The 22,673-nt window shown below is 44.2% G+C and overlaps 1 protein-coding gene across 1 annotated transcript; it reads left to right on the forward strand.

Moving 5' to 3' along the window:
* Window positions 1–41: 41 nt before the first annotated feature.
* Window positions 42–21,041, forward strand: LOC139382430 (EF-hand domain-containing protein D2-like). The gene is made up of 4 exons (XM_071126477.1): window positions 42–611; window positions 9,616–9,763; window positions 18,011–18,145; window positions 19,810–21,041. Exons 1-4 carry the CDS (start codon window positions 316–318, stop codon window positions 19,942–19,944), a joined length of 714 nt encoding a protein of 237 aa, XP_070982578.1. The 5' UTR covers window positions 42–315; the 3' UTR covers window positions 19,945–21,041.
* The last annotated feature ends 1,632 nt before the right edge of the window (window positions 21,042–22,673 follow it).

Below are 22,673 nucleotides of genomic sequence, written 5' to 3' on the forward strand. Positions count from 1 at the left end.
ATTAGGTTCGATAAAAAGGATGACCAAGTAAACATACCAAGAATGTCTAAAATCAAAACAATTATCCATCAACACCTTGACTGCTCGTGTTGCACCTTTTATGCTCTTATTTGTTTGGGCTCGCCTGTGGTTGGTTTCAGATGCTGTAATATAGCTCAATTTATGTTTTTATGCTGATGTTCGATTGTGCTCCGCCTCCTCGAAACTGTCCAGGGTGAGAGGAGCTCTGAGTCACGAGCTGACAGACACAGCTGACCACCCTGAGTGCTAGGCACACGCTCCCATCGCATCAAGTCCAAAAGTATCCTACGCACCATGGCATCGGACGAATTGGCGAGGAAACTGCAGCCCAGGATGGCTCCCCAATTCAACCCGTGTGCACCAGAGGAGGCCCCGGTGAAACCGAGCGACTCTGTCCCTGAGCCGCAGGAAAAAGCGGTGGTGGTCATTGTCAATGATGCCACATCGGAACTCACGGCGAAACTCACCCGGAGACTGGACATCAACGATGGGAACGCGGCGCCCAAGCAAGCCAAGGTATTCAACCCCTACACGGAATTCAAAGAATTCTCCCGCAAACAGATCAAAGAGATGGAGAACATTTTCAAACGGTAGGCTAATCATTTATTTTTATTTGAATATCATTCTTGTGGCAATGGTTATAGCCTATGTTGTGACTTGACCTGATAAAGAGGTGTCCTCAGTTTTGTCTGCAGGGGAGACCAGGGAACAAAGTAACAGCGGATCAGTTGTACTGAAACAGTTTAATAACTCAAATTTGAGACTATTTAGAAAGATGTTATGAAATGTGTTAGTGCTTAGTGTGTATATATGCCTAATGCGTTTAGTTCAAATCAATCAATGATGTATTGTCTTTTTAAATATACTTGCTGCCTCTCTTTTTTTGGTAATAGACCTGTGGAACCATTCTCCATGTATTTAAACATGTATACTTTTATCAGTAAGATGGCGTCTTTTGATTGTTATAGTTGATGCCAATATTTGTTATTGTATTTTATGGAGGGTGTTTTTATGTAACACAGTACTTAAAATCGTACATGATATTTATACACATTCACATAATTATATAAATTGTCACTTCTTTATATCAAGTTTAGCAGTACAATTAAGATAATACATTAGAATTTTAAAAAAAAAGTCAAATTCAGACTTTTGAATGCTAAAAAGATCTTTATATAAAAATATTCATTTTGGCTACTCCTATTTGGTCAATGTGATATGCCTAAAAGATCAAATGGAAATATTTCTTTGACATTTTTGTGAATTTTCTTCAAAATATCAGTTTCAAATCATCCTTTTTTAATTTCCCAGAATTTTTACCATTGAAGACGATGTTACATTTAACTTTGCAGCCTGTTATGTTTCATCCCGGATACGGTGTCAATTGTAATGTTTTACTTTCGGTTGAATTGTAAAACTTCTATGTCTTAGAAATGTAGTTATTCTATCTATGTTGTTTGTATAAAATATTATTAATCTAACATGAATAGCGTTTTCATAATAAGAAAAAGCCGAACAGTGTTACTTTGTTCCCTGGACACTATGCATGTTGCAGGCTAGTCACATCCAGGCAAGGTATTGAGTGAGCATGAGGGATTGATGTCAGAGACAATTTACTGAACACAGAATTGACAAGGTGAACTGAGATTGCTGAGTGACCTCTGTCTACTGCTTGTGGAGTGAAATTGTTGTGGAACTTCAGACTGAATGGTCTTCATCTAGCCTTCAACACTTTCCATTTCTGCCATGAATAGATATGAATAATATATAGCCCTATGTTGCTTACATGACAATAATTAATCTCTAGGTTGCTAGCCTAGTGTTATTATTGTATAGGGTGAATCCCCCCTTTTTTCTCTACCTCTCATTTAATCCTCTCATAGACTATGTACTGTAATAACCTGCTGTGTGTGTGTGTGTGTGTGTGTGTGTGTGTGTCTAGAGCCTGCTTTGTCACTCCAGTCTCTGTAGCACCAACCCTTTAGGATATTTGTGGACCCAGTGGGGGGATATGGGGCTATACTGGGCTTTACTGACATCCTCTGTACCAGGCCAAAATAATGTTTTCTCCTGGGCCAATGGAACTGTACAGTCATTGTGCAACAGTCTTTTTTCACTGGAGGGACAAGGGCCACTCTTCTCAAACACTGGGTCCCCAGTGACACCCCCTCTCCTGTGCGATAATGGCATCTTTGTGTGTGTGTGTGTGTGTGTGTGTGAGGGGGGGACCGCTGACGAGAGTAGACTTTACTGTATACAGTGTTTCTCTGGTGAGGGAGAGAGAGGGGAGATTGAGACTGGACAGCCTTTGCTTGTGAGACTAGTAGTGTCCATGTACTGTATTTGCTCAGAGCTATAGGGGGGACTATTTCAGAGCTATAGGGGAGACTACTTCAGAGCTATAGGGGAGGCTACTTCAGATCTATAGGGGAGGCTACTTCAGAGCTATAGGGGAGGCTACTTCAGAGCTATAGGGGAGGCTACTTCAGAGCTATACGGGAGGCTACTTCAGAGCTATAGGGGAAGCTACTTCAGAGCTATACGGGAAACTACTTAAGAGCTATAGGGGAGACTACTTAAGAGCTATAGGGGAGACTACTTCAGAGCTATAGGAGAGACTACTTCAGAGCTATAGGAGAGACTACTTCAGAGCTATAGGGGAGACTACTTCAGAGCTATAGGGGAGACTACTTCAGAGCTATAGGGTGACTACTTCAGAGCTATAGGGGAGACTACTTCAGAGCTATAGGGGAGACTACTTCAGAGCTATAGGGGAGACTACTTCAGAGCTATAGGGGAGACTACTTCAGAGCTATAGGGGAGACTACTTCAGAGCTATAGGGGAGACTACTTCAGAGCTATAGGGGAGACTACTTCAGAGCTATAGGGGAGACTACTTCAGAGCTATAGGGGAGACTACTTCAGAGCTATAGGGGAGACTACTTCAGAGCTATAGGGGAGACTACTTCAGAGCTATAGGGGAGACTACTTCAGAGCTATAGGAGAGACTACTTCAGAGCTATAGGAGAGACTACTTCAGAGCTATAGGAGAGACTACTTCAGAGCTATAGGAGAGACTACTTCAGAGCTATAGGAGAGACTACTTCAGAGCTATAGGGGAGACTACTTCAGAGCTATAGGAGAGACTACTTCAGAGCTATAGGGGAGACTACTTCAGAGCTATAGGGGAGACTACTTCAGAGCTATAGGGGAGACTACTTCAGAGCTATAGGGGAGACTACTTCAGAGCTATAGGGGAGACTACTTCAGAGCTATAGGGGAGACTACTTCAGAGCTATAGGGGAGACTACTTCAGAGCTATAGGAGAGACTACTTCAGAGCTATAGGGGAGACATTGAACTTGAGGACATTTAATACTTTTGTTCCAGTTCATCTGTGGCTTTGTAGCTACAGGTGCGTGTGAAAACAGTGTAGAGATGGATATTGATTGGTGGATTGATGCAGTATCACTGCAGTTTTTCCAGGACTATTTATTTAAACTTAAGTTTTAAATTTGAGTTTGGCCTCAGCACAGTGGGGATGGAAGACTCAGTAAGTAGAGGGGGATATGGTTCACAGAGGAAGGGGGCTTGGTATCAACCTATTTCTTTAGGAGGACGTTGGGTTGATTGAGGGAATTTACTTGAACATGCCTCACAGTGACAAACATGCACTTAGATGATGCACTCATGAAGAAACATTTTGTAATCATGCCTCTCTCTCTCTCTCACCCACACACACTGCCCCAGATTATCTATTCTGTTGGGTGTTGGTTGAATGTGTCCTCTATCTCCATCGCTTTTGCCCGCCTCTCTCCTTCATCTCTCTTCTCTCTGACTCTCAAGCTGTTCTGCCTGGGGCAGGTTTTATCCATCTCTCCTATAGCCAACACTGGGGCACTTCCTAGACATATATCCATGATTGACATGTGTTGCAGCATTACCCACCCAGGATAAACACGTGTTGCAGCATTACCCACCCAGGATAGACACGTGTTGCAGCATTACCCACCCAGGATAGACATGTGTTGCAGCATTACCCACCCATGATAGACACGTGTTGCAGCATTACCCACCCGCGATAGACACGTGTTACAGCATTACCCACCCAGGATAGACACGTGTTGCAGCATTACCCACCCAGGATAGACATGTGTTGCAGCATTACCCATTCAGGATAGACACGTGTTGCAGCATTACCCATTCAGGATAGACACGTGTTGCAGCATTACCCACCCAGGATAGACATGTGTTGCAGCATTTACCCACCCATGATAATCACGTGTTGCAGCATTACCCACCCATGATAATCACGTGTTGCAGCATTACCCACCCATGATAATCACGTGTTGCAGCATTACCCACCCATGATAATCACGTGTTGCAGCATTACCCACCCATGATAATCACGTGTTGCAGCATTACCCACCCAGGATAGACATGTGTTGCAGCATTTACCCACCCATGATAATCACGTGTTGCAGCATTACCCACCAATGATAATCACGTGTTGCAGCATTACCCACCCATGATAATCACGTGTTGCAGCATTACCCACCCATGATAAACACGTGTTGCAGCATTACCCACCCAGGATAGACACGTGTTGCAGCATTACCCACCCATGTCGTAAGTGTCATAAGTATAGACTGTCATGCTTTAGAGTTTGGTTTCAGTGCAAAGCTCAGACCTTGATGATTAATTAGACCACAATGAGTTGAAGTGCTGCAAACCTACATTTCCTTAGGATATCCTATCGTCTCTCTGTAGGCTTTTCATTGGCTGAAGCCGAGAGGTCAGATGTGCTGTCTTTGCCTGACTCATTATTTTCTGAGTGGACACTGCTTCCTTTATCTACCCAATCTGTCTTTCATCTCCCCCTGCTGTCCTTAGCTTTACATGCAGGGTACTTGACCTTCTGACCTAGCCACTGGTGGGTAACCTAGATATGGGTGAGACACATGCTCAGCGGGGGCACACTGATTAGACAATGGCCAGTCTCTCTGTGTCCTAAAGTTTGCTTGAATGCAGTCCTGGTGGCAGAGCCTAGTTGGGATGAGGGCCAGGGAGGGGGCACTTTGGAATGTTCTAAGCGGGGGTAGGCTAGATTGATGGCAGGGCCGGGCCATTCCATCCTAAATTATGCCTCTTCTCTCACCCCTTTATACTCTGCCTCACCCCATTATCTTTTGGTCTACCCTCCTCACACACTCTCTCTTCCCTGATGCTGTACATGCCCTCCTCACACTCTCTCTCTTCCCTGATGCTGCACATGCCCTCCTCACCCTCTCTCTCTTCCCTGATACTGTACATGCCCTCCTCACCCTCTCTCTCTTCCCTGATGCTGCACATGCCCTCCTCACCCTCTCTCTCTTCCCTGATGCTGTACATGCCCTTCTCACCCTCTCTCTCTTCCCTGATGCTGCACATGCCCTTCTCACACTCTCTCTCTTCCCTGATGCTGCACATGCCCTCCTCAGACTCTCTCTCTTCCCTGATGCTGCACATGCCCTCCTCACCCTCTCTCTCTTCCCTGATGCTGCACATGCCCTCCTCACCCTCTCTCTCTTCCCTGATGCTGCACATGCCCTCCTCACACTCTCTCTCTTCCCTGATGGTGCACATGCCCTCCTCACACTCTCTCTTCCCTGATGCTGCACATGCCCTTCTCACTCTCTCTCTTCCCTGATGCTGTACATGCCCTCCTCACACTCTCTCTCTTCCCTGATGCTGCACATGCCCTCCTCACACTCTCTCTCTTCCCTGATGCTGCACATGCCCTCCTCACACTCTCTCTCTTCCCTGATGCTGCACATGCCCTCCTCACACTCTCTCTCTTCCCTGATGCTGCACATGCCCTCCTCACACTCTCTCTCTTCCCTGATGCTGCACATGCCCTCCTCACACTCTCTCTCTTCCCTGATGCTGCACATGCCCTCCTCACACTCTCTCTCTCTTCCCTGATGCTGCACATGCCCTCCTCACACTCTCTCTCTCTTCCCTGATGCTGCACATGCCCTCCTCACACTCTCTCTCTTCCCTGATGGTGCACATGCCCTCCTCACACTCTCTCTCTTCCCTGATGGTGCACATGCCCTCCTCACACTCTCTCTCTTCCCTGATGGTGCACATGCCCCACTCACTCACCCACTTTCTCTGCATTCCAGGGGCCTTAACCCTTCCCTGCCTTTTAACTCTGCATAACTCATACTCATCATCAACACTAAACTCTTAGAGAAATATGTGCTATCTAGAACCTAAAAGGGTTCTTCGGCTGTCCCCCCATAACACAATCCTTTTTGGTTCCAGGTAGAATCCTTTTGAGTTCTATATAGAACCCTTTACACAGAGGGTTCTACATGGAACACAAAATAGTTCTACCTGGAACCACAAATGGTTATCCTATGGGGACAACAGATGAATCCTTCTGGAACCCTTTTTTCTAACAGTGGAGTCACAATTCTGACTTTTGATCGAGTCACTGATCGAAAAGCAGCCTCTGATGGTAATGCGTTAGTTAATGTGATTTCTGAGGGATGGCTTTTTCACAAATTTCTCTGTTTTCTCCTTCAGAGTCCACAAGTATCTCTGTGTCCGTGGTGAAAATGCACAGACACATGCACTAGCCTGACGCTTGTCTAAAACAGGCTGCATTAGAGATGAGGATGTAGCTCTATCAGCCGACTCTTACCTGCTCCATCTTCACTCTGACACTAGAATGCCCTATAGCAGCAGGAGTGACCTGAATACACTCCGAGACGGGGGGGGGGGGGGGGGGGGGAGAAGGGGGGGAGAGAGAGACGGGAGAGAGAAGGGGGGAGAGAGAGAGAAGGGGGGATAGAAGGGGGAGAGACGGGGGAGAGAGAGAAGGGGGGGAGAGAAGGGGAGAGAGAAGGGGGGAGAGAGAGACGGGGAGAGAAGGAAAGAGAGACGGGGAGAGAGACGGGGGGAGAGAGAGACGGGGGGGGGGGGGGGGGAGAGAGAGACGGGGGGGGGAGAGAGACGGGGGAGGGGGGGGGAGAGACACGGGGGGGGAGAGAAGGGGGGAGAGACGGGGGGGAGAGAGACGGGGGGGAGAGAGAGACGGGGGGGGGGGGGAGAGACACGGGGGGGAGAGAGAAGGGGGGAGAGAGAGAAGGGGAGAGAGCTGGTAAGAGGGGGAGAGAGGGAGAGGGAGGAGAGAGAGAGAGAAAGATCCAAAAATACAATGTCCATGCCAAAAGCCTTGGTATCTATAATTACTGCAGGAAGTTAGCTGTGGGACAATAAGTCCTGACCATGGACCGTAGCTGTGGCACCACTCCCTTACAAAGGAAGACATTCCATAACACTGTTGTTTTCTTGCCACATTTCACTTTTGAGTTTTTTGATAGCCAGGCAGCCTTTTAGTCTTATCTAAGTTACGTCAAAGCCTTCGTCAGACTCTTGGTCGGTAGATTGTGGTAGAAAGCTGGGCCGGTAATAGCAGCCCAGAGTAGTATTTTAATGATCATAGTACTGCCTCTGACTAGGCAGCTTTTCTGTTCTTTCAGCATAACATGTTGTTGTTGTGAGATACTGACTTGGCCCGCTGAGGAGCCGGACTAGGACCTGTCACTAAGCTGTGGAGTGGGTCCTGTATGTACAGGTGACAGTTGCTAAGCTGCTCTGTGGTCATCAGTTGCTGTGAGCAGTTGTCATACTGGTCAGCTGTGGAGGACCAAACAAAACCAGCTGTCCTAGAACACAGATGGCAGTGTGTGTGTGTGTGTGTGTGTGTGTGCGCGATGAGAATGAATATGGTGAAAAGTAATTCAGCACGCTTGACAGGGACACGAACAGGAATTACAGTGTTGGGTGGGTTACAGTGTTGGGTGGGTTACAGTGTTGGGTGGGTTACTGTGTTGGGTGGGTAACAGTATTGGTTGGGTAACAGTGTTGGTTGGGTAACAGTGTTGGTTGGGTAACAGTGTTGGTTGGGTAACAGTGTTGGTTGGGTAACAGTGTTGGTTGGGTTATAGTGTTGGTTGGGTTACAGTGTTGCGTGGGTTACAGTGTTGCGTGGGTTACAGTGTTGGGTGGGTAACAGTGTTGGGTGGGTAACAGTGTTGGGTGGGTAACAGTGTTGGGTGGTTAACAGTATTGGGTGGGTAACAGTGTTGGGTGGGGTTCAAATCAGTGGTCCTTTGTGCTACTGAGCACAAAGGCTGATTGTTAGGAAGTTAATAGTCCTAAATCAGGTGGTTTTTAAGGGAGGGCGTTTAGTTCCTATGGACCTTTGAAGAGTTAGCCTGAAAAAATGACCTCTCTCTCTTTTTGGTCTCTGGTCTGACCAGATTACACTCCTACCATTCAGGCGTCGGCAGATAGGAGCACATGTGTGTTTGCGTGCATGCGTTTGAGTGAGTGAGTGTGTGTGTTTGTGTGAGAGAGAGAGAGAGAGTGTGTGTGTGTTTCCTCACTCACACCCAGATCCAGTGCCTCTCGAACAGCTGTGTGAAAGGATCTATAAATACGTATTGTGTCAGATACAGACTCCTTGCAGCCCCCCCCCCCCCCCCCCCCCCCACATACACACACACACACTTCTGCTCCATCTCACTCAGTTATCTCTCTGTTTTTCAATTATTCCCTTGATCTGTTTATCACCCTTGATTCATCTGTTGTTTTTCTGATGACATATGAGTGTGTTGTGTTTTAACTGTGATTGATCAGGGGAAGTTGGTGTTTGTGTGTGTCAGTCAAGCAAAGGTAGCTGTCTGGTTAGTGTCAACCACTCGCATCACTATTCCCGACATCATAACATGTCTGTCTCTCCTCTGTGTGTTGTAATGTCATTGGCAGACTTAGGGACTGTATCTCTATGTCTAGATGTGGCCGTCTGGTCACACTCAGGGTATAGATGCCTTTCACCACATTGGGCCTGTCAACCAGTCTAGGCTGAACTTAGGAAAGGTTTGGCACATATCTTACTAGATCCATGAGGTTTTTTTGAGCATTTGACCTGACCATGAGAAACACCTCAGTTATATAGCCAACAACTAATCTGTGGCCTTTATGACAGACTTAACATGTTAGTGTAATGTCTGTGTACCTTCCTTTCTCCCTGGCTGTATGTATACACAACTCTCTGTAGGTTTGACAGTGGTAAGGAGGGCTTCATAAAGTTGTGATGTTATAATGTAAGTTAATTGATCTACCCTCCTCTCGCTGTAGGTTTGACAGTGGTAAGGAGGGCTTCATAAAGTTGTGATGTTATAATGTAAGTTCATTGATCTACCCTCCTCTCGCTGTAGGTTTGACAGTGGTAAGGAGGGCTTCATAAAGTTGTGATGTTATAATGTAAGTTCATTGATCTACCCTCCTCTCGCTGTAGGTTTGACAGTGGTAAGGAGGGCTTCATAAAGTTGTGATGTTATAATGTAAGTTCATTGATCTACCCTCCTCTCGCTGTAGGTTTGACAGTGGTAAGGAGGGCTTCATAAAGTTGTGATGTTATAATGTAAGTTCATTGATCTACCCTCCTCTCGCTGTAGGTTTGACAGTGGTAAGGAGGGCTTCATAAAGTTGTGATGTTATAATGTAAGTTAATTGATCTACCCTCCTCTCGCTGTAGGTTTGACAGTGGTAAGGACGGCTTCATAGACCTGATGGAGCTGAAGCTGATGATGGAGAAGCTGGGAGCTCCTCAGACCCACCTGGGCCTCAAGAATATGATCAGGGAGGTGGATGAGGACTTCGACAGCAAGCTGAGCTACAGAGAGGTGTGTGTAGTGTGCTGTCTACTTCCATGTCAATGTCCTTGTGTGTGTGCCTGAGTGAGTCAATGCCTTACAAGGCCTGTTAATTACAGTGTGTATTTTTTAACTGCAGTAACACATACAGAACCTTCAGAAGGTATTCACTCTCCTTGAGTTTTTCCACATTTTGTTGTTACAGCCTGAATTGTGTTTTGTCACTGACCTGCACAAAATACCCCCATAGTGTCCAAGTGGAATTATCTTTGTGAAATGTTTACAAATTAATAAAACATTTACATTTGAAATGTCTTGAGTCTATAAGTATTCAACCCCTTTATTATGGCAAGCCTAAATAAGTTCAGGAGTAAAATTGTGCTTAACAAGTGACATAATACGTTGCATGGACTCACTCTGTGTACAATAATAATGTTTAACAAGATTTTTAATTGACTACCTCATTGATGTACCCAACACATACAATTATCTGTAAGGTTCCTCTGTCGAACAGTGAATTTCATACACAATTCAACCACAAAGACCAGGGAGGTTTTCCAATGCTTCACAAAGAAGGGCACCTATTGGTAGATGGGTAAAACATTTAAAAAGCAGACATTGAATATCCCTTTGAGCATTGAGAAGTTTTTAATTACATTTTGGATGGTGTATCAATACACCCAGTCACTGCAAAGATACAGGCGTCCTTCCTAACTCAGTTGCCGGAGAGGAAGGAAACCGCTCAGGGATTTCACCATGAGGCCAATGGTGACTTTAAAATAGTTACAGAGTTTAATGGCTGTGATAGGAGAAAACTGAGAACCTCATATACATTTATTGGAATGTTAATTGATGACGGCCTCTCTTTTAAATTGCATACTCAACAACTTACAAAAAAATGTAAGCTGAAATTGGGATTTTATTTTAGGAATAAGGCCTGTTTTTCTTTTGAAGCCAGAAGTAGGCTAGTATCAGCTACATTTATGCCTTCACTAGACTATGGGGATATTTTATATATGAATGCTTCTGCTCAGTGTTTGAGATCAATTGACACTCTTTACCATGGCACTTTGAGATTTATTTTAAACTGCAAAACCCTTGCACACCACTGCACTTTGTATACCAGTGTTGGCTGGCCTTCTCTAGTCACTCGTAGGCTCAGTCACTGGTATCTACAAAGCCATTTTTACTACCTTTTTATTTGGGCATTTTTAATGTTCAGAAATGTGGTGGGTACTCTCTTCGTTCGCTGGACGTTATCCTCCTAACTGTTCCAAATGTCTGAACTGAATTTGGTAAAAGGGCTTTTATGTACTCTGCGCCATCGTCTTGGAACGCCTTACAAAATACTTTTAAACTGGAAGAACTTGTCCCGATTGGTGTTTTTAAATCACCGATGAATGTTCTTGAGGCTGATTCCCTGACCTGTCAATGTTTTTAATTAGCTGTTTTTGATTTTGTTATACTCTTGTGAATTCTATGGTTTTTACTAGATTACTTGTGGTTTTTCATGTTGTTTGTCTGTTAATTTTTGTCATGACTTGTGCTGCCTATCTTGGCCAGGACACTCTTGAAAAATAGATTTTAAATCTCAATGAGCCCTTCCTGGTTAAATAAAGGTTAAAAAACATAAAATAAATAAAACTAAAGTAATACTGAAAAAAATTTGACCGCAATCCAATACAACACATGACTGAGTACCACTCTCCATATTTTCAAGCATTGTGGTGGCTGCATCATGTTATGGGTATGCTTGATATCGTAAAGGACTGAGGAATTTTTCAGGATAAAAAATAAATGGAATGGAGCTAAGACCAGGCAAAATCCTAGAGGAAAACCTGGTTCAGTCTGGTTTCCACCAGATACTGTGAGGTGAATTCACCTTTCAGTGGACAATAACCTAAAACATAAGGCCAAATCTACACTGGAGTTGCTTACCAAGAAGACAGTGAGTGTTCCTGAGTGGCCGAGATACAGTTTTGACTTAAATATGCTAGACAATCTATGGCAAGACCTGAAAATGCTGTCTAACAATGATCAACAACCAATTTGACAGAGCTTGAATAGGGTAACTAGTGTACTCCCTTCAGGACAGTCTGTAAAAGGGTGTGTCTCATTATCACTCTGCAAGTGTATGGGGAGGAGGGGGGGGGGGGGGGGGGGGGTAGATACAGAGAGAACCTGGAGAAGAGTCCCCTCTGCCAGCTGGTTTGGAGACTCTACTTACAAACAGACTCCACAGAGCCCCCGGACAGCAACGCAATTAAACAAAAAGATAGTTACAGTACTTGACACATTAGAAAGAATAATACTAAAAAAACAGAGCAAACTGGATTGTTATTTGACCCTAAACAGAGTACACCGTGGCAGAATACCTGACCACTGTAACTGACCCCAAATTAAGGAAAGCTTTGACTATGTATCTTTCCTACCCCCCCTCTCTCTGTATCTTTCCTACCCCCCCTCTCTCCGTATCTCCCCCCCCGCCTCTTCGTATCTTTCCTACCCCCTCTCTCTCTCTCCCCTCTCTCACATACTCACAGGGTTTAACAGGTGATAGGGGCAGCTGAACAGAGATACAAAGACTCTGTTTGGTTTGAGCTCTGAGGCATTGACCAAAGCCCAATCCTTGCTTCTCTCTGCCTCTCATTCTCCTGATTGGAGTAGCTGAGTTTCACACAGACATATCCCATTACACAGCACAGTCCCTAGGACCACTGGTGGTCTGGCTAGATGGGGGATTCTATCACCCTTCTGAGCCTGGTTCCTTTCTAGGTGTCTTCCTAGGTACCTTCCTTTCTAGGGAGTTTTTCCTAGCGACCGTGCTTCTACATCTGAATTGCTTTGTGGTTTTAGGCTGGGTGTCAGTATAGCGCTTTGACAACTGCTGATGTAAAAAGGGCTTTATAAAATCCATTTGATTGATTGATATCAGGTCGCTACATCAAGGTCACACACAGAAAACACATCTCATAGGAGGACAGTTCTGACACTAAACCCACAGACATGAACAGTTATAACATCTATATGATGTTATGATATTACAAGGACCAGTTATCACTTCTATATGATATCAGAAGGAACCGTTATCACTTCTATATGATATGATATCAGAAGGAACCGTTATCACTTCCCTACCCGCCTGTCCAACATCACTACTCTGGACGGCTCTGACTTAGAATACGTGGACAACTACAAATACTTAGGTGTCTGGTTAGACTGTAAACTCTCCTTCCAGACCCATATCAAACATCTCCAATCCAAAGTTAAATCTAGAATTGGCTTCCTATTTTGCAACAAAGCATCCTTCACTCATGCTGCCAAACATACCCTTGTAAAACTGACCATCCTACCAATCCTCGACTTTGGCGATGTCATTTACAAAATAGCCTCCAATACACTACTCAACAAATTGGATGCAGTCTATCACAGTGCAATCCGTTTTGTCACCAAAGCCCCATATACTACCCACCATTGCGACCTGTACGCTCTCGTTGGCTGGCCCTCGCTTCATACTCGTCGCCAAACCCACTGGCTCCATGTCATCTACAAGACCCTGCTAGGTAAAGTCCCCCCTTATCTCAGCTCGCTGGTCACCATAGCATCTCCCACCTGTAGCACACGCTCCAGCAGGTATATCTCTCTAGTCACCCCCAAAACCAATTCTTTCTTTGGCCGCCTCTCTTTCCAGTTCTCTGCTGCCAATGACTGGAACGAACTACAAAAATCTCTGAAACTGGAAACACTTATCTCCCTCACTAGCTTTAAGCACCAACTGTCAGAGCAGCTCACAGATTACTGCACCTGTACATAGCCCACCTATAATTTAGCCCTAACAACTACCTCTTTCCCAACTGTATTTCATTTATTTATTTATTTTGCTCCTTTGCACCCCATTATTTTTATTTCTACTTTGCACATTCTTCCATTGCAAAACTACCATTCCAGTGTTTTACTTGCTATATTGTATTTACCTTGCCACCATGGCCTTTTTTGCCTTTACCTCCCTTCTCACCTCATTTGCTCACATTGTATATAGACTTGTTTATGCTGTATTATTGACTGTATGTTTGTTTTACTCCATGTGTAACTCTGTGTCGTTGTATCTGTCGAACTGCTTTGCTTTATCTTGGCCAGGTCGCAATTGTAAATGAGAACTTGTTCTCAACTTGCCTACCTGGTTAAATAAAGGTAAAATAAATAAATAAATAAAACTTCTATATGATATGATATCAGAAGGACCCGTTATCACTTCTATATGATATGATATCAGAAGGACCCCTTATCACTTCTATATGATATGATATCAGAAGGACCCCTTATCACTTCTATATGATATCAGAAGGACCCGTTATCACTTCTATATGATATGATATCAGAAGGAACCGTTATCACTTCTATATGATATGATATCAGAAGGACCCGTTATCACTTCTATATGATATGATATCAGAAGGAACCGTTATCACTTCTATATGATATGATATCAGAAGGAACCGTTATCACTTCTATATGATATCAGAAGGAACCGTTATCACTTCTATATGATATGATATCAGAAGGAACCGTTATCACTTCTATATGATATGATATCAGAAGGACCCGTTATCACTTCTATATGATATGATATCAGAAGGAACCGTTATCACTTCTATATGATATGATATCAGAAGGAACCGTTATCACTTCTATATGATATGATATCAGAAGGAACCGTTATCACTTCTATATGATATGATATCAGAAGGAACCGTTATCACTTCTATATGATATGATATCAGAAGGACCCCTTATCACTTCTATATGATATGATATCAGAAGGAACCGTTATCACTTCTATATGATATGATATCAGAAGGAACCGTTATCACTTCTATATGATATGATATCAGAAGGACCCCTTATCACTTCTATATGATATGATATCAGAAGGACCCCTTATCACTTCTCTATGATGCTATGATATTAGACTGTTAGGTACTTGATGTTGATAATTGGTAATTGATGTTATGAAGCTTTGTAGGGATTGTTGTGGCAGTACATGAAATGTAGGAAATATAGGACCCTATATTTGGCAAAAAAAACAGTTTATAGTTGTTTTTAGAGTTAAAATAATTGACTATGACCTACAATAACATCTTATGTTTATTTCACAAATGCAGTGCACTGTAACTCCTGTATATATTATACAATCTACTGACCTAAAAAGTATAGATACAGTTGAAGTCGGAAGTTTACATACACATTAGCCAAATATATTTAAACTCAGTTTTTCACAATTCCTGACATTTAATCCTAGTAAAAATTCCCTGTCTTAGGTCAGTTAGGATCACCACTTTATTTTAAGAATGTGAAATGTCAGAATAATAGAGAATGATTTCATCTTTTATTTCTTTCATCACATTCCCAGTGGGTCAGAAGTTTACATGCACTCAATTAGTATTTGATAGCATTGACATTAAATTGTTTAACTTGGTTCAAACCTAGCCTTCCACAAGATTCCCACAATAAGTGGGGTGAATTTTGGCCCATTCCTCCTGACAGAGCTGGTGTAACGGAGTCAGGTTTGTGGGCTTCCTTGCTCGCACACGCTTTTTTAGTTCTGCCGACAAATTTTCTCTAGGATTGAGGTCAGGGCTTTGTGATGGCCACTTCAATACCTTGACTTTGTTGTCCTTAAGCCATTTTGCCATAAATTTGGAAGTATGCTTGGGGTCATTGTCCATCTGGAAGACCCACTTGCGACCAAGCTTTAACTTCCTGACTGATGTCTTGAGATGTTGCTTCAATATATCCACATAATTTTCTTTCCTCTGAATTTCATCTATTTTGTGAAGTGCACCAGTCCCTCCTGCAGCAAAGCACCCTCTCACAACATGATGCTGCCACCCCTGTGCTTCACGGTTGGGATGGTGTTCTTCGGCTTGCAAGACTCCCCCTATTTCCTCCAAACATAATCATGGTCATTATGGGCAAACAGTTTTATTTTTGTTTGATCAGACCAGAGGACGTTTTTCCAAAAAGTACAATCTTTGTCCCCATGTGCAGTTGCAAACCGTAGTCTGACTTTTTTTATTGCGGTTTTAGAGCAGTGGCTTCTTCCTTGCTGAGCGTACTTTCAGGTTATGTCGATATAGAACTCGTTTTACTGTGGATATAGATACGTTTGTACCTATTTCCTCCAGTATCTTCACATGGTTCTTTGCTGTTGTTTTGGGATTGATTTGCACTTTTCGTACCAAAGTACGTTCATCTCTAGGAGACAGAACGCGTCTCCTTCCTGAGTGGTATGATGGCTGCGTGGTCCCATGGTGTTTATACTTGCGTACTATTGTTTGTACAGATGAACGTGGTACCTTCGGGCATTTGGAAATTGCTCCCAAGGATGAACCAGACTTATGGAGGTCTTGGCTGATTTTTTAAAACATTTTCTTCATGATGTCAAGCAAAGAGGCACTGAGTTTGAAGGTAGACCTTGAAATACATCCACAGGTACACCTCCAAATGACTCAAATGATGTCAATTAGCCTATCAGAAGCTCTAAAGCCATGACATCATTTTCTGGAATTTTCCAAGCTGTTTAAAGGCACATTCATCTTAGTGTATGTTAACTTCTGACCCACTGGAATTGTGATACAGTGAATTATAAGTGAAATAATCTGTCTGTAAACAATTTCTGCAAAAATTACTTGTCATGCCGACTTGCCAAAATGTTCTAACCAACTAGCCAAAACTATAGTTTGTTATCAAGAAATGTGAGGAGTTGAAAAACAAGTTTTAATGACTCCAACCTAAGTGTATGTAAACTTCTAACTTCAACTGTATGTATAGTTCTGTTTGAGCCTCTCTCCCCACCCTGATGTTTCCCTCTCTCCCCCACCCTGATGTTTCCTTCTCTCCCCCACCCTGATGTTTCCTTCTCTCCCCCACCCTGATGTTTCTCTCTCTCCCCCACCCTGATGTTTCTCTCTCTCCCCCACCCTGATGTTTCTCTCTCTCCCCCACCCTGATGTTTCTCTCTCTCCCCCACCCTGATGTTTCTCTCTCTCCCCCACCCTGATGTTTCCCTCTCTCCTCTACCCTGATGTTACCCTCTCTCCTCCACCCTGATGTTTCCCTCTCTCCTCCACCCTGATGTTTCTCTCTCTCCGCCACCCTGATGTTTCCCTCTCTCCTCCACCCTGATGTTTCCCTCTCTCCTCCACCCTGATGTTTCCCTCTCTCCTCCACCCTGATGTTTCCCTCTCTCCTCCACCCTGATGTTTCTCTCTCTCCTCCACCCTGATGTTTCACTCTCTCCTCCACCCTGATGTTTCCCTCTCTCCTCCACCCTGATGTTTCCCTCTCTCCTCCACCCTGATGTTTCCATCTCTCCCCCACCCTGATGTTTCCCTCTCTCCCCCACCCTGATGTTTCCCTCTCTCCCCCACCCTGATGTTTCCCTCTCTCCCCCACCCTGATGTTTCCCTCTCTCCCCCACCCTGATGTTTCCCTCTCTCGCCCACCCTGATGTTTCCCTCTCTCCCCCACTCTGATGTTTCTCTCTCTCCCCCACCCTGATGTTTCTCTCTCTCCCCCACCCTGATGTTTCTCTCTCTCCCCCACCCTGATGTTTCTCTCTCTCCCCCACCCTGATGTTTCCCTCTCTCCTCTACCCTGATGTTACCCTCTCTCCTCCACCCTGATGTTTCCCTCTCTCCTCCACCCTGATGTTTCCCTCTCTCCTCCACCCTGATGTTTCCCTCTCTCCTCCACCCTGATGTTTCCCTCTCTCCTCCACCCTGATGTTTCTCTCTCTCCTCCACCCTGATGTTTCCCTCTCTCCTCCACCCTGATGTTTCCCTCTCTCCTCCACCCTGATGTTTCCCTCTCTCCTCCACCCTGATGTTTCCCTCTCTCCTCCACCCTGATGTTTCTTTCTCTCCCCCACCCTGATGTTTCCCTCTCTCCCCCACCCTGATGTTTCCCTCTCTCCCCCACCCTGATGTTTCCCTCTCTCCCCCACCCTGATGTTTCCCTCTCTCCCCCACCCTGATGTTTCCCTCTCTCCCCCACCCTGATGTTTCCCTCTCTCCCCCACCCTGATGTTTCCCTTCCCCCCACCCTGATGTTTCCCTCTCCCCCCACCCTGATGTTTCCCTCTCTCCCCCACCCTGATGTTTCCCTCTCTCGCCCACCCTGATGTTTCCCTCTCTCGCCCACCCTGATGTTTCCCTCTCTCCCCCACCCTGATGTTTCCCTCTCTCCTCCACCCTGATGTTTCCCTCTCTCCTCCAGTTCCTGCTGATCTTCAGGCGAGCAGCGGCAGGCGAGCTGCAGGAGGAGAGCGGTCTGGTGGCTCTGGCCAGACTGTCTGAGATTGACGTCTCCACAGAGGGAGTCATGGGGGCTCGGGACTTCTTCGAGGCTAAGGTAGGAGTAGGTTGGAGGAAGAGGAGAGAGTGTGTGTGTGTATGTATGTGTGAGAAAAGGGTTGGCTGTGTCAACATTATAGAATCAATGCCCATGATGAACCAGGGTGATTGGACAAGGGGAGGGTGTGTGACGTGTGTTAAGTTTCCCAGATGTATAGTTGTGAATACTTGAGGAAATGCAGGTCACAGTAGGTGGGCCACAAGAGCTCAGCTATTTTAAGACCTGACGTGCATTAGCTGGCCTGATTCATTCCTCGTCTCTCCCATCATAACAGGATTGTACACCAGCATGTCTTAGGCCACATCCACATCTAGTGGACAGAAAGAGAAATACAGTGACTGTGTGTGTGTTCTGTGCTGTTTTTGAGTTTGCAGTGTAGGTTGAAATGATCTAATGTTTCAGGTACAGATTCAGTAATGATGGAATTCAGAGTGGTGTTATACAGTGCATTCTGAAAGTATTCAAACCCCTTGAGGTTTTCCACATTTTGTTACATTTCAGCCTTATTCTAAAATAGATTAACTAGTTTTTTTCCCCTCATCAATCCACACACAATAGCTCATAATGACAAATCAAAAACAGGTTTTTCAAAATCTTTGCAAATGACTCTGCAAGCTTGGTGCACATGTATTTGGGGAGATTCTTCCATTCATCTCTGCAGATCCTCTCAAGCTCTGTCAGGTTGGATGGGGAGCATCAATACACAGCTATTTTCAGGTCACTTCAGAGATGTTCGATCAGGTTCAAGTCCGGGCTCTGGCTGGGCCACTAAAGGAAATTCAGAGACTTGTCCCAAAGCCACTCCTGCGTTGTTTTGGCTGTGTGCTTAGTGTCGTTGTCCTGTTGGAAGGTGAACCCCTGTACTTTGCTCTGTTCATCTTTCCCTCGATCCTGACTAGTCTCCCAGTCCCTGCCGCTGAGAAACATCCCCACAACATGATGCTGTCACCACCGTGCTTCACAGTATGGATGGTGCCAGGTTTCCTCCAGACGGGACGCTTGGCATTCAGGCCAAAGAGTTCAATCTTGGTTTCATCGTACCAGAGAATCTTGTTTCTCACGGTCTGAAAGAAAGACTCCAGCGGGTTGTCATGTTTCTTTGACTGAGTAGTGGATTCCGTCTGACCACTCTACCATAAAGGCCTGATTGGTGGAGTGCTGCAGAGAAGGTTGTCCTTCTGGAAGTTTCTTCCATCTCCACAGAGGAACGTTGAACCTCTCTCTGTCAGAGTGACCATCAGGTTCTTGGTCACCTCCCTGACCAAGGCCCTTCTCCCCCGATTGCTCAGTTTGGCCAGGTGGCCAGCTCTAGGAAGAGTCTTGGTGGTTCCAAACTTCTTCCATGTAATAATGTTGGGGATCTTCAATGCCACATAAATGTTTTGGTACCCTTCCCCAGAGCTGTGCCTCGACACAATTATGTCTCTGGGCTTTTATTTTAGAAATTTTAATACATTTTACATTTCTAAAAACCTGTTTTCACTTTGTCATTATGGGGTATTGTGTGTAGATTGATGAGGAAAACATTTCATTTGATCCATTTTAGAAGAAGGCAGTTGTGTAACAAAATGTGGAAGAAGTCAAGTGTTCTGAATACTTTCCGAATGCACTGTATAATCCCTGGCTGTACTGTAGATCTAATATTGTGTTGTATGGTGCAGGTGCAAGCTCTAAAGGTGGGCAGTAAGTTTGAGGCTGAGATCCGAGAGGAGCAGGAGGAAATGAAGAGGCAGGCGCTTGATAGGAAACAGAGACGGGCTGCCTTCAAAGAGCTGCAGTCTGCCTTCTGCTCATAATACAGTGCACACACACTGAAACACACAAACACTGAAACACACACACACTGAAACACACACACACACACTGAAACACACACACACACACTGAAACACACACACACACTGAAACACACACACACACACACACTGAAACACGCGCGCACACACACACACACTGAAACACACACACACACACTGAAACACACACACTGAAACACACACACACACACACTGAAACACACACACACACACACACTGAAACACACACACACACACACTGAAACACACACACTGAAACACACACGGAAACACACTGAAACACACACTGAAACACACTGAAACACACACTGAAACACACTGAAACACACACACTGAAACACACACACACACACTGAAACACACACTAAAACACGCACACACTAAAACACGCACACACTAAAACACGCACACACTGAAACACACACACGTGCACACTGAAACACACACAAACTAAAACATGCATGATCATGCTCATACTCACTTGCACATTAAGGGAGGTTTTAAAGCAGTTCCATAGCTTCCCTGAATACACACATAATAATATTTGATTGAATAATGAAAGTTTGATATTAAGGTTATTGTTATGATATGACTGTTGTGATTTATTGTTATTATTGTTCTGATTAACATGATTGTATTAGCTATTATACACAATATTCTCACTTAGTTTAAAACAGTGAGGTCATACCTATTTTAAGAAAATAGATGTTTCTATTTCCCATCAATAATTATATTGTTTGATGTACATTACAGAAAAGGTTATGTGGATCAATGTATTGACCAATTTATGCGTAGAAGGCAAAGGAATGTTAAAATACCTGTGTCCAAAAAAAGTCCCTAGCCACCTTTTTTTTTTTTTCTGTTGAAACCTGTAAAAATCACTGAATATACGTTTTTACTATTGGCATATTATAGGTGGTGCTGTTATATTGAATATTGACCTGTAATCCATGTTTGTTTAATTTCTAGAAACATACCATCATGTAACACTGTAGCATTAGGTTGTCTTATGTGTCCCGAAATAAAAGGAAATGGATGAATTGTATTTTTCCATAAATAAAACAATGGTAATCACATTCTGTCTGCTTTCTCAATGATGTGTGTATTCTAGTGATCTGATTTGCTGGTCTGGTAAGTTTCAAACAGCTGTGGTACAGTACTGGTGAGGAAAGACAGGAGGCCGCTTGGTAGCGAGGCTGACTTGATGCATTTGGAAAGTATTCAGACCCCTGGACTTTTCCCACATTTTGTTACATTACAGCTTTATTCTAAAATTGCTTAAACTTTTTAGAATTTAATCTATCTACACACAATACTCCACAATGACAAACTAGAAACAGTTTTTTTTTTACATTTTTGGAAATTTAGAATAAAAAAACCAAAACTGAAATATCACATTTACTTAAGTATTCAGACCTTTTACTCAGTACTTTGTTGAAGCACCTTTGGCAGTGATTACAGCCTCGGGTCATCTTGAATATGACACTACAAGCTTGGCACACCTGTATTTGGAGAGTCTCCCTTTGCTCTCTGCAGATCCTCTCAAGCTCTGTCAGGTTGGATAGGGAGCGTCGCTGCACAGCTATATTCAGGTCTCTCCAGAGATGTTTGATCGGGTTCAAGTCCGAGCTCTGCCTGGGTCACTCAAGGACATTCAGAGAATTGTCCCGAAGCCACTCCTGCGTTGTCTTGACTGTGCTTAGGTTCGTTGTCCTGTTGGAAGGTAAACATTTGTCCCCAGTCTGATATACTGAGCACTATGGAGCAGGTTTTCATCAAGGATCTCTCGGTAATTTGCTCCGTTCATCTTTCCCTCATCTCTGACTGGTCTCCCAGTCCCTGCCGCTGAAAAACATCACCACCGTCACTCTGTAGGGATAATGCCCGGTTTCCTCCAAATTGTTCAATCTTGGTTTCATCAGACCAGAAAATGTATTTCTCATGGTCTGCGTGTCCTTTAGGAGCCTTTTGGTAAACTCCAAGTGGGCTGTCATGTGCCTTTAGCTGAGAAGTGGCTTCCATCTGACTACTTTCCCATAAAGGCCTAATTGGTGGAGTGCTGCAGAGAAGGTTGTCATTCTGGAAGGTTCTCCCATCTCCACAGAGGAACTCTGGAGCTCTGTTAGAGTGACCATCAGGTTCTTGGTCACCTCTCTGACCATGGCCCTTCTCCCCAGATTGCTCAGTTTGGCCGGGCGTCCAGCTCCAGGAAGAGTCTTGGTGGTTCCAAACATTCTTCCATTTAAGAAGGATGGAGGCCACTGTGTTCTTGGGGATCTTCCATGCTACCGAAATGTTTTGGTACCCTTCCCCAGATCTGTGCCTCGACACAATTCTGTCTCGGGGCTCTACCTACAATTCCTTTGACCTCATGGCTTGTTTTTGTTCTGACATGCACTGTCAACTGTGGGACCTTATATAGACAGGCCTTTTACAAATCATGACCAATCAATTGAATTTACCACAGGTGAACTCCAATAAAGTTTTAGAAACATCTCAAGGATGGTCATAAGTTCATTTTCGAGTCTCATAGCAAAGTGTCTGAATACTTATGTAAATAAGGTATTTCTGTTTTTTTAAATACATGTGCAAACATTTAGAAAAACCTGTTTTCACTTTGTCATTATGGGGTATTGTGTGTAGATACGAGAATGTTTTATTTAATCCTTTTTAGAATAAGGCTGTTATGCAAGAACATTTTGAAAAAC

This window comes from Oncorhynchus clarkii, chromosome 24 (assembly GCF_045791955.1).
Source record: "Oncorhynchus clarkii lewisi isolate Uvic-CL-2024 chromosome 24, UVic_Ocla_1.0, whole genome shotgun sequence".
Taxonomy (NCBI): domain Eukaryota; kingdom Metazoa; phylum Chordata; class Actinopteri; order Salmoniformes; family Salmonidae; genus Oncorhynchus; species Oncorhynchus clarkii.